Raw genomic sequence first — 12,356 nt, 5'->3', positions numbered from 1 at the left:
TCCGTGATGAACCTGGCTCTGCTAGGGAGTCCACCTCCCTTAAAAACAACTGTACTTCCTGTTCGCTTCAAGGAGGAAGCCTGCATTTGTTTATCTTTGACCCCCTACTGTGGGGCAATTGTGTGGCTTTGCTCACAGCCTTACCTTGCTTGTTGAGACAAGTGAACACATTTTGCACCAAACTGCAATATACTAAAAGAAATGCCCGTTAGTACACAACCTCAAAATCGACAATCTTTTTTTTGACACTTGATGACTTGAATTTACGCAGGTTAGGAATATCAACTCATTTTGAAACACAGCAAAGCTGCAGTTCTGTTCATATCGACTACCCCATTTGTTTTTGTTTTTTGTCTTTGACTGTAAAATCAATGTTATCCAAGGGAAGGTATTGATCAGAAGGACTCATTGACAGCCTATGAATAATCAGGGCATTGTTTTGTGTCCATGCCAGTGGGGACATGGCAGTTGAAAGAATGAGACTCAAGATTAAATGAGCTGATGTTTTGTTTCGGCATTAATGCGAGACCCACTTTGGTAGCTTTCCTCAGGTAATGTCGAAATGGGAGCAAAGATTTAAGAGCCTTGTCTCAAATTTCATTACTGAGACTAACTGATGGCTGCCAGCATGTCTGTGTGTGCTACCTAATTGAATCAGGACAGTCCCACGAGCGTTGCCTCCAAAAGCGGACAATCATTTTGTTTGGTGGATGTCACTTTCCAACATTGTTTAATGAGAATTGTATGACAGCGAGTGCTCTATCGAACCATCAATAATTAGAATTCTGCAACCCGATATTTGTTTATATATTGTGTGTGTAGAGGAGGGAAGCCCTCGAAGACCGGCATTGTCCATTCCTGTATTAAATCATGCATGCTAAGTTATTACTTGAAGAGAAGATTGGAAGTTACAAAATTGAAATAATCAATATAGAAAATATTATTTTCAATTTCATACCAAAGAAAGAGGTTTTATGTCACTTTTTTAAGGAACGGCACTAATGGTAAGAGACTAACAATTGTACTTGTTCAGTGTTTTCCTGGTCAGGTCAAGGACCCTTTAATGGATAAACCATTGATAGCCATACCTAAGGTTAGTTATTTTCATAATGGTGCCAATGAGTAGTCAAACATGTCAAAGTAATCATTGAATGTTTATTACTATGGAGCACAGCAGCGGGAATATGCTCTAGTATTTTCTCACAGTGAGAAGGGAATTCAAGGTTAAAGGGCAGGCGGGGCAACTGTTTTCCTTTTCCTGGTCCACAACAAAGCAGTTAAAGGGACTATGTGAAAAACATCCTAGAAAAAACATACGCGGTGTTGAAAATGGATGGATGGAAAACAAAACGTTTTAACAATTTTGAGTGTTATAAATAAAAAAAAAAAAATCATTCTGAAATTTTTGTTTTAAGTTATTTTCCCTGTTATGTTTGATATGGAATTTGATCATATAAGGACAAAGAAAGCCATTTTAGGGCATGCTCAAAAACTCCATCTGGTATTTTAAAAGACATTTTGGAATTACTTTTATCACAGTTGCAGGTACATCGTTTCTTAAGACAAACTCTATATTCTGTATGGATGGTTTGAAATTTCATGTCGGGGAAAGAAAATATACAATTCCAGATTGAACATCGATGCAGATCTGCCTCCACGGTGGGACTGTCCAAATGAAGCCACATTTAATAGCGTATTGTACAATGGCATACAATATCGTGGGCGCGTGCACGAGGGGGGGGGGGGTTGATCATGTGATTGCGCGTCCCCGCGGCCTCGGGGGGGAGTTAGTAATCCTGCACTTGTGTAATTCCAGTTTTCAGTTTTCCAGCGTGCAACGCTGCTTGTCTCGGACGGGTGAATGGCCTTTCTTTAAGCAAAGAGAAGACTTGTTTGCTTGCTAAAATACGCACGGCTTTAACTCTCACGGGAAACACTTCAGAATCTGCTGGTGTTTGTTATTTTTCGTCGACGGCGACGGAGACAGCTTGAGACGGATCGGGCGACACAACTCGGGTGCTTTGGTCCTCAAATGGACACGGGAATTGTACCTGAAAAGAAAAGGTAACGTTGACACTTAACTAAAAATACACGACTGCTTGTCAAAATATGTGCCTGGTGTTTTGAGTATTCGAATTAACGCGATGTAATTTAATGAATTGCAAGGTTTTCTATTAACTTTTATTGCGTTTACGACGACATAATGTTTTTTGATGGCTAATGGCTAACTTGGCTAGCTAGCTTCTCGACGTTTATTTGGCGACCTTCTGACGCTCCTTTGTTGGTCTCGGCTTACTTTGTCTCCCCAATTTAATCCATGTCCGATTAACTACGTCAATGTTATTTATAAACCATCTCTTTTGACTTCCGTTATTTGTGATCTATGAGTTTTTTTGTGACACGTTTTTATCTTGGTTCTTAATGCTGTCAGTGTGTTGGTTTGACGTAGCGACCGATGGCCCTTATCTCTTGCGAGCACTACTTCCCTATGTTTCTTGTTAAATATATATAACTAGTCGTCTGGTGACATCACAGGGTCGTTCTGGGTTATTATGGTGTCAGTTGTAAATACGTAGTGGCACTTACAACTCGGTAAATTAAGAATTGATAGGCGTCTGCAGTAACATTGTTCAAACACAGACCTGAGCCACAAACTAATAAACATATCAAATAAGAACTTGTATGTTGCGCAACATGTTATTGGCCTTGTGTGTGTACCTCATTTGCATGCTGCAGTAAAGTATTATTTTATCCCCTTAAAATAAAACATCCAAACTGAACTTGTGTTGTTATATTTCAATCCCCTTTGACTTGACCTTGCGTTCTTGCTGCCAAATTGAAATTAGGTATTTTATCCCGTGTGCAGGTCCAATCACTCTTCTGTGTATTTGGGTATAAAAGTCTACTCGATGTACAAATGCCATTTTGTGCTATAAAGAAAATGAAGTCAATATAAATCATCCAAAAACTGAAGTTTGCTCTATTGTTTTGCCCAGAGGGTGTGTACATTTGTCTAACCACACTTCTTATTGTCTTCCTATTATACTTCCAATTGTAGGTTATTTGCTTCATAGTTGTACACTGGTTTGATGTAAGTTGCACAGTGCTACTTTGCGGTATTATTTCTGCCTCATCTCTTAATCCACCTTGGATTGACGTCAGAAGCAGTTACCAAATTTGTCCTGGGGTGGAAGTTGGGCTTGGGTTTCCAAATACACTTTCTTCATGTTAATAAAAAAAAAAAAAAAAAAAAAAAAAGTGCTGTCAAGGATTTGAAGAAATCTTTATTTTAACTGACGGGCTTGACCTGATGCTTTTATAGCCAATCCAACTGTTTGGTGAATTGGACAATCAACCCATATCGGAAGTTCTTTGTTCATATTTTAGGTAAATAATTTTGTCAAAAGCAAACTATCAAGTGGATGGATGATAGACATTTGTGCCACATTTGTTTGTGTAGCGGTCGTTGCTTACTTTTGGATGAAGGAATCAGAAGTAGTGAGCCATGAACAAAATCGTATTTCAAAACAAATGATTGCTGTTGGTGGTAATCATGGCAAACAAGATTAAACTTGTACTGAAGGAACTGTGGCGCAACCTTGAGCTTCTCTGATTAAACTTGTACTTCCTCTCTCCATGCACCACAAAACTATTAGAAAGTGAAGTGTGAGGAGAGCAAACCCAAATGGACAAAAATTATACCTGTCTCGTGCACATTTATGACCCTGTATAGCAAAGTGAGTCAACGTCACCCATATTTCATGAAGCACTTCAGAGAATGCAAGGGCAAATGGATAGTTTTGATATAATCAAAAAAGAGAATGATCTCAGCTTTCTATTGATATATAAACAATTTGGGCTTTTTTTTTTTTTTTTTTTTGATCTACTGAGCCATCATTGCCTCAATATCTCATACCTTGTTTGATAATGCCAAATCGATTTGCATACGATTACTAATCTACCGATGCACTGCAATGTTTTGGTACATAACCCCTTTTTTAATTGAGCACCGTCCAAAAAAGAGAAGCACTACAGTAACACTTGCAGCCAGTGAGCAGAACACTGAGCGAGCGGAATGTTGGCAACCCATTTAGAGTACTGGCAGTCACTGCACTTCACCCCCCCCGACCCCCACCCCATATATTTTTTTCTCAATCCTGGAGTCAATCCGCTTTGTTTTTTCCCAGGCTGTAATTAGGGTCGGCTATTTATTTTTGCTTTTTTTAAATTCTTCTGTCCACGTCTGCCTTTTCATTGGGGAAAATGGGATAATGAAATCAGTCATGACTAGTTGTGCTTGGCGTCCAAGGGGGTCATTGGCCTGACAGTTTCAGCCCTCTTCTGGTTTTCTCACGGTTGCTTAAAGTCGTGGCACCTCAGTACATTAAATCGTATATTTTAGAGACCTGCTAGTCTGTTGTCAAATGAAACTATCCTGATCTAGGGGTTTCTCAAGTAAAATGCTTCAGTACCTCAAAACAAAAATCCAGTAACACTATCTTCACTCTTGGTTTGCGTTTTGAAAAACTCGACACCAGTCAGTCTGAGCGATACAGATTTTTATCAACAAAATGTTCATGTAGTGTAAGTACACATTTTTCGCTCATCAAATGAAGTTTAATCCTTCCCAGAGTTCAACTGTGTGTTCAGCATCATAAAGCCTTTATTAACCGTGGAAGTCATAAAAACATAAAGCACGCTAACAAAAGAAACTAAAACAAACTATTCTGAATTATGTAATTATCATACAAACAAATCATGTAGTCAGCAACTACATGATAAAGCTAGTAACTAATGTTGGCAGTCAAAGCATTCTTCCTGAACTTCGATCTCTTTGGCATTGCGATGCTTATTACGATTATTATCTGTGTGGCTACAGATGGATCTTCTCTGGCTGTCATCGCTCTAAAAGTTCTCTGCTATGGATTCCACTGCATTGGAACAACCTCCAGATATCTTTAGTCATTTATTGATCATTGGCAAACAACTTTGAAGTGTTGCACCATATGCTTGACGTCTGGCGTGGCGCCATACTTGATGACAGTGCCACTTTTGAGGCATATATAGTTCTTTCTAGTCTAGAAGCCTAAAGTTTTATTTTTTGCTTTCTCCACAAAGTGCCACAACATTATGACGTCCCCGTGCGTGGATTCCGCCTACAGTGTGTGTGAATACTTGTCAATGGTATCGATTGGTGAAGGAAGGCGCTTGGGGAAATAAGCTCCAACAATGTTTGAGAATAGGACTCCACTCAGACTGCTGAATTATTCACCTGGCAGAGTTCTGAAGGCGGCATCTGCACAATAGCCAAATAACCTTCGCAATTCATATATTGCATATATATATTACCATCAGCCGCCTTGGGGTCACACATTTTTGGACTGTCAAGCTATTTTTTCACAATAAAGGCCAATTTCAAATTTAGTCAGGGCTGTGTGTGTGTGTGTGTGAGAATGTTCCCAATGTCATTACTTTTCCATCACACGGAGCTATTTTTAGTTCTCAGTGCTTTGCTGGTAAAAGTGCATAAGGCCTCCTGTTTGCAGACACAGATTTTTGGGCATAGGCTGCAACTGACAAGTATTTTAATAACAAATCAATCCATTTATGGGGATTATCTTATGAGCAAAAACGTTTTTAAATTTCCATCCCTCTATTTCAAAACAGAATATTATTTTAAGTTGACTTTAGAACATGCACAGACATTAACTGGTTATGATTCAGTTGTTGATTTAGTCTGTCAAAACAATGGCAAGGTCATCAAGGTCGTTCAGATTCCATCATAGACATGAACTGTGCTTGTCAAATTGAAAGAGATTTGAAATTAATGAAATTAATGAAGTATAATTCAAGTTTGGTTCAAGGCATTATTTGACCACAATGACTTCACCTGTCTTCCACAGGGTGAGCTCGGAGCGAAGGAAGGAGAAGTCAAGGGATGCGGCGCGATGTCGTCGCGGGAAGGAGTCCGAAGTGTTTTACGAGCTCGCCGAGCAGCTGCCGTTGCCTCACAGCGTCAGCGCCGGCCTCGACAAGGCCTCTGTCATGAGGCTCACCATCAGCTACCTGCGCATGAGAAAACTCCTCGACACTGGTCAGTTGCTATGTTCAGATGCTTTCAAGAACCTGAGTGTTGCTGGCAAGTGAAAGCCTTGCATCTCCGATTTAGGAAATTGTTGTAACAAAAAAAAACAACATCTTGCTTGAACGCAAGAAAGCCAAAACCTCCTTAATTCATTAACCAAATACACAACACTTACTGTGATATTTTAAGCCGCCATTCATGCATAACAAAACCTACGCCACTGCTCTAATTTCATCCTTTGCTTTCGTGTGCCTCCAGTTGATCCGAATCCAGAGGAGGAGAGCGAGTTGGACACACAGCTGAACAGCTCCTACTTAAAAGCTCTGGAGGGCTTTTTAATGGTGCTGTCAGAAGACGGCGATATGATTTATCTCTCCGAGAACGTTAACAAGTGCCTCGGCCTGGCACAGGTTAGTCTGAATTCAAAGTGTGAGTCTTCTGTTTTTAGAAATAATGAAGTGAATTTTTTTACTGGTGCTCCTCAACAAGGAAGCTTTGAGGTTAACACAGCATGAAGTGCTGACGCGCAATGTCTCGCATTCTGTCTGTGACTTATGCAGTTTGACCTGACTGGGCACAGCGTGTTTGATTTCACACACCCCTGTGACCAGGACGAGCTGAGGGAAATGCTGGTCCACGGAACGGGTACGAAGCATTTTATAATCATAACTCATTCGGTCGGGCAAGTGCATGTGAACTTTGATTTGCAATACGGGAAGAATACGCTGTGTCACCAGGACATTCGTGTGGTGCTACACAAATGTGCAATATGGTACATAAATTGTACAATTAGAAAAATCTTTCTTTTTATAGCTCTGGTAAAAGATCCCGTCTTTTGAATTGACGTTCTCTTTCATTTTTTGGTGTACTTTCAGCCTCCAAAAAGACAAAGGAACCAAACACAGAGCGAAGCTTCTTCCTTCGAATGAAGTGCACGCTCACCAGCCGGGGCCGCACTGTCAATGTCAAGTCTGCCACTTGGAAGGTAATGCAAGGTCTTTGCGGACTGAAACCTCGATAATGATGTGAAATAAATTGCACGATGGCAAGTGTCGTCCTGAGTAACCGAATCGCCAATTGCCAAGCAAAGTGGCCATTAGTCAGTCAACTTCATTTGAATCCAAAAGCAATCAGTGTATAATTGTGTATGTGCACAGAGGCTGACATCTGATAGGTCATTAGAAGGCTAGTCGGATTCAATTTCATGCAAAATACATCAAACATACAGTTACTGAGCTTGGATTATATTTTTATGTCATGAATATTCCAGCCTTGAGATGACTATCATAAACACTGTCATGTTCACAGGTGCTCCACTGCTCTGGACAAGTGCGTTCATACAGCGGCCTCACCGATCAGACTGCCAAGGACCACAAGGAGCCGCCGCTTCCCTATCTGGTGCTGATCTGTGACCCTATTCCACACCCTTCCAACATCGAGGTCCCTCTGGATGCCAAGACCTTTCTCAGCCGTCACACAATGGATATGAAGTTCACATATTGTGATGAGAGGTGAGCGCACGTGATCGGGTTCATGCCCCCCCCCCCCACCCTTTTCCACGTGACGGCCAGTGGATGTTAAGTATTTATTGTGCTGCTACAGGATCACAGAGCTTATGGGATATGATCCAGAAGACTTGTTAGATCGTTCTGTGTACGAGTACTATCACGCACTGGACTCGGACCACCTCACTAAGACGCATCACAACTGTAAGCATCACTGATGCAACTTTGAATTTATAATGTTGAAAGTGAACTTCCAACTGTAGCGTTTTGGCCATCGGCATATCGTAAACATGCTTGTGTTTGTATTTGTTTCAGTGTTTGCGAAGGGCCAGGTCAGCACGGGTCAATACCGGATGCTGGCCAAGAGAGGAGGTTTTGTGTGGGTGGAGACACAAGCAACTGTCATCTACAATAACAAGAACTCGCAACCACAATGTGTGGTCTGTGTCAACTTTGTCCTCAGGTATTAAAGAGGAGCTCTGAAAGTCCCAATCATTCTTTAAAGAAGAAATGATTTACTTTAAGTTGGAATAATGTTTATTTTCAGTGAGGACTAACCCTAACTGTATGTTTAAAAACTCTATTCATGCAAATAACTCCCCAAAAAGTGACTGACACCCAATTGCCTACAACTAAACTTTGCTTCTACTTCATTCATTCTGCAAATACCCTTCAAGCTAATCACTAGTGTCCACTTCCCTCTGGTGCCATCTTGTGGTATCTCAGAGAGCTACTGAACATGCCTCAAACTATAAATATAGGGCAATTTTAGGGTTTATTCACAGCAGAAAAATCTTTGACTTGCTTCGGCTAGATCAAAATTAGACTTTATTGTATTCCCCTTTTACAGTGGGGTCCAGGAGGAGAAACTGATCTTGTCTCTGGAGCAGACGGAAGACGTCATGCGTGTGAAGGAGGAAAAGAAAGACGAAGAAAAAGTTGTGCAGAGCTGCCCACTAGAGAACTCCCCAACCCTGTTGAAGGAAAATGGGGCAGAGAAGGCCCCAGAGCTGGATGTGATCAAGTTGTTTACACAAACACTTGAGCCAAAGCCAGTGACCAGTCTTTACGAGCAGCTGAAGGAAGAACCCGAGGCGCTGACTCTGTTGGCCCCAGCAGCCGGAGACGCCATCATCTCCTTGGACTTCAGTTGCCCCGGTTGGTAGCCTCGTGCACACTTGGAAGTTATTTGGCCGTACACATCTGCAATGCCGCGCTGTCCTCTCCTGCAGATTCTGACATCCAGCTGCTGAAAGACGTCCCTCTCTACAATGACGTGATGCTTCCTGCCACCGGGGAAAAGCTGATACTGCCTCTTTCTCCTCTGCCGCCCAGCGAGCCCCTTGGTGTCGACGTGACTGAGAAAAGTCACAGCTATGCCGGACCTGTGTCTACGTCGACGGCCAGCAACAGCACAGTGGAGGTAAAGACAACTCAAGGTCATGTCAAACCATTTATTGCTGTCATCCATGGATGAGGGTAGTGTGGTGGAAGCATTTGGCATTCTCCAATAAGAGGGAACTCTTTCCTCAGGTGCCTCCTCCTCCAGACTTTTGCTTAACCATGGACTCGGACATGTCAGACTTTAAACTGGACTTGGTGGAGAAGCTGTTTGCCATTGACACACAACCCAAGACTCCCCTTGCTACACAGGTAGTGATGGCGTCCTTCATGACTGTTGTTTAAAAGCAGAACATCAAAATTATAGGATGACGCCCCCCCCCCCCTCTCAAAATAAAGGCAATGGAAGACTTGGACCTGGAGATGCTGGCTCCCTACATCCCCATGGATGACGACTTCCAGCTGCGCAGTGTGAGCCCCGAACAGCCCCTGTCTTGTGGACCTGTGGAATCCCTGGAGAGCTCGCCTGTCCACGTCACGCAGGATCTCCATAACTATCTCGGCCTGCCCTTCAACACGCCAGGCAGTGGCGCCGCGTCTCCGGCACCACCTGACCCAATCGCTGTCCACCCCTCTTCCCCCAGCCCCATAAAGAGGTTAAGCTTCCATAATATGCTCAAGATCTCCCCCAGCCTGTTTTTGCAGTGGTCTCATGTCACCATTTGTTCTGTAGAACGCCACAGGTGGACAAAGAGGTGTCCCTCCGCACTCTGGCAGCTCAAAATGCACAGCGCAAAAGAAAACTGGATGACATACGAGAGATGGTTGGCCAGGTAACATCTCAGTAGAAGGCTTGAAAAGTAAAACATGTTTTTGTAATTTGATTCATAGTTTAAGTGACAAAATGATCAACAGATTAATACAAAATAATGATTCATCTTTTTTTTTCTCTAGGGAACTTTGCCGAAAGAAGATATGAAAGAAGGGAAGAAACTGAAGGCAGAGCTGGGCACAACCCAAACTATATTTCTGCTTCCTTCAGGTGAAACGAAGCGACCTATTGATTGCTCCGTTAATGGTTTTTGTTCCATTATTAATGAGCCGCGGTGTGGTGTCGTTTCAGATTTGGCGAGTTGCCTGTTAGGCAGCACATCTGAGGCCACCAGGTCCCTCTTCAACTTGCCACAGCTCACCCGCTACGACTGCGAGGTCAACGCTCCCTTACAGGGCCGCCAGTATCTGTTGCAGGGGGAGGAGCTTCTGCGCGCCTTGGACCATGTCAACTGAGTCTGCTGTTGGACTCGATTGGACACTACAGTCTTTCCCATTTTCCTTCTAACATCCCCCCCCAACCACCTCTGCCGCCCCCCCCCCCAGTCCACTTATTTATGTATCTGAATACGTCCAACTCGAGTTTGGCTGCTGTTTGTGCACACTATGTGAGGTCCATAGCATTCCACTGTGACAAACACTATAGCAGCATCTGGGTCGCTATAAGGGAGTCCGGCATCGCAAGGTTCCACTTGATTCTTTTGGTTTCCAGTTCACTCCTCCCGGGAGTCTCTCAGCACACGGCGCCTCTCAAGATGACCTTTTCCAGCAGGTCATCAAGAACCTGGTGCAACTGCCAGCAGTGTATTGTAAGCTTCAGTCGCACAATTTATATTTTCTTAAAAAGAAAACTATTACCAGCAATATATATTAAGCCTTTTTGAAACTAGTTTTAATGGGATTTGAACAGATTCCTTTTTTTTTTTTTTTTTTGTGTGTGTTCCAATAATTGTATGTCTTAACATCTGTAGTCCACAAATTTGATGTTTATTGTTTAAACCTACAGTGGCTAGAATGTTGGCTTCATTTATTCACGGTCTTGTCTTTTTAGTCTTTGAATGTATTTAATTGTGTAGCAGTCCAGTACATAAGTCACTTTATTACTTTGCTGTATGTGTCCTATTGTCTGTTCTGTATACCAGCAAAATTCACTTGGTATGGCTTCTCACAATCAGAATTGTCAAAATGAAATGTGTAACTAAGTTGGCTTTGCTTCACAGTATGTTTTCTCCAGCAAACATGACCCGGGTGTTTTATGTTATTATAATTTTAATGTCTGACACACAAAACAGAAATAAGGGGCATCTGAACAGACTACATTTTTACTAATGTGATCATTGCACCATTGGTGATTTGTCCAACACCGCTCAAGTTAATTGTAGTCTAACTGATCGTGATCGATCATACCATGTTTCTTGTTACTGTCTAACATTAAATGGGCTGTCTTATAAATTACTGTTTTATGTCATTATTATTTTCAGCAGCCATCAAATGAAAATTAATACAGGCAATTGTATAGGAAGAGTAAAAGAAAACTTCTACAACTCTGTTTTATAATATCAAATACTGAGACAACAAAATGTTAGGAGACATTTATGCAATTTCTTCTCATTTCAAAATTGTTGCGTGGGAAAGCAGTCCGTAGATAGAAATCAGTGACGTGCAGTGAGGTTGTTGACTGGGGAGGCAATGATGTCAAGTGTGATGTGAACGATTCGTTCAAAAGAACGGATTTTTTCAGTAAACAAGAGTGAACGAATCACTTCCTAAAGTGATTCGTTCATTTTTCAGTTCGTATGACTTTAACCAGTAGGTGTCGAAATTGCACCATCAACTACAATCCAACAAATACAAATCAATGTCGGCATAACGTGTGTCGGCTGGCATGGCTGGCATAGCAGCAACGCTGTTTGTCACTCACTCGTGAATCTTTGCGAACAAACCTGAAAATGGCGGTGTACCTAATGGAGTGTCCGAGTGACGTCACAGATCAAACAGCCAATCAGAAAGTGGGGGTGAGGGCGGGTGTGGCACTTTTCATGATTTTTCCCTAATGAAGTGGCCTGTGATCAGGTACACCTGAAAATGGCGGTGTACCTAATGGAGTGTCTGAGTGACGTCACAGATCAAACAGCCAATCAGAAAGTGGGGGTGAGGGCGGGCGTGGCACTTTTCATAATTTTTTCCCTAATGAAGTGGCCTGTGATTAGGTACACCTGAAAATGGCGGCGTACCTAATAGAGTGTCCGAGTGACGTCACAGAGATCAAACAGCCAATCAGAAAGTGGGGGTGAGGGCGGGTGTGGCACTTTTCACTTTCACTTAAACTTTTTCCCTAATGAAGTGATTAGGTACACCTGTGTCAGTGTGACGTCACAGATCAACCAGCCAATCAGAAAGTGGGGGGTTGTTTGGGTGTGGCACTTTTCAATTTTATTTAAGTTTGACCATAATTTTTCCCTAATGAAGTGGCCTGTGATTAGGTACACCTGAAAATGGCGGCGTACCTAATAGAGTGTCCGAGTGACGTCACAGATCAACCAGCCAATCAGAAAGTGGGGGTGAGGGCGGGTGTGGCACTTTTCACTTTCACT

General features: G+C 42.3%; 1 protein-coding gene across 2 annotated transcripts; it reads left to right on the top strand.

Annotated features, from left to right (window-relative positions):
• Positions 1-1,770: 1,770 nt before the first annotated feature.
• hif1aa (hypoxia inducible factor 1 subunit alpha a) lies at positions 1,771-11,214 on the top strand. 2 transcript variants are annotated; one of them, XM_085932058.1, is made up of 15 exons: positions 1,773-2,064; positions 5,904-6,094; positions 6,344-6,495; positions 6,646-6,730; positions 6,961-7,070; positions 7,394-7,596; positions 7,688-7,794; positions 7,906-8,053; positions 8,441-8,748; positions 8,823-9,013; positions 9,124-9,243; positions 9,331-9,587; positions 9,665-9,764; positions 9,886-9,973; positions 10,055-11,214. In XM_085932058.1, the coding sequence occupies exons 1-15, from the start codon at positions 2,033-2,035 to the stop codon at positions 10,216-10,218; spliced, it is 2,256 nt and encodes a 751-aa protein (XP_085788184.1). In that variant the 5' UTR covers positions 1,773-2,032; the 3' UTR covers positions 10,219-11,214. The 2 variants fall into 2 exon arrangements, with proteins under 2 accessions (XP_085788183.1, XP_085788184.1); XM_085932057.1 differs by having other exon boundaries at positions 1,771-2,064; positions 9,886-11,214.
• The last annotated feature ends 1,142 nt before the right edge of the window (positions 11,215-12,356 follow it).

The sequence above is a fragment of the Syngnathus leptorhynchus genome, chromosome 15 (genome assembly GCF_054491065.1).
Source record: "Syngnathus leptorhynchus isolate UIUO chromosome 15, UIUO_Slep, whole genome shotgun sequence".
Classification (NCBI taxonomy): Eukaryota; Metazoa; Chordata; class Actinopteri; order Syngnathiformes; family Syngnathidae; genus Syngnathus; species Syngnathus leptorhynchus.
This window is presented reverse-complemented; position numbering and strand designations above follow the sequence as displayed.

What these genes read in the sequence shown, in the direction of transcription:
- hif1aa (XM_085932057.1), top strand. Translation starts at nt 2,033, where the DNA reads ATGGACACGGGAATTGTACCTGAAAAGAAAAG. An exon ending in ATTGTACCTGAAAAGAAAAG is followed by an intron (nt 2,065 to 5,903) that starts GTAACGTTGACA and finishes TGTCTTCCACAG; the next exon opens with GGTGAGCTCGGAGCGAAGGA. An exon ending in CCAGCAACAGCACAGTGGAG is followed by an intron (nt 9,014 to 9,123) that starts GTAAAGACAACT and finishes CTCTTTCCTCAG; the next exon opens with GTGCCTCCTCCTCCAGACTT.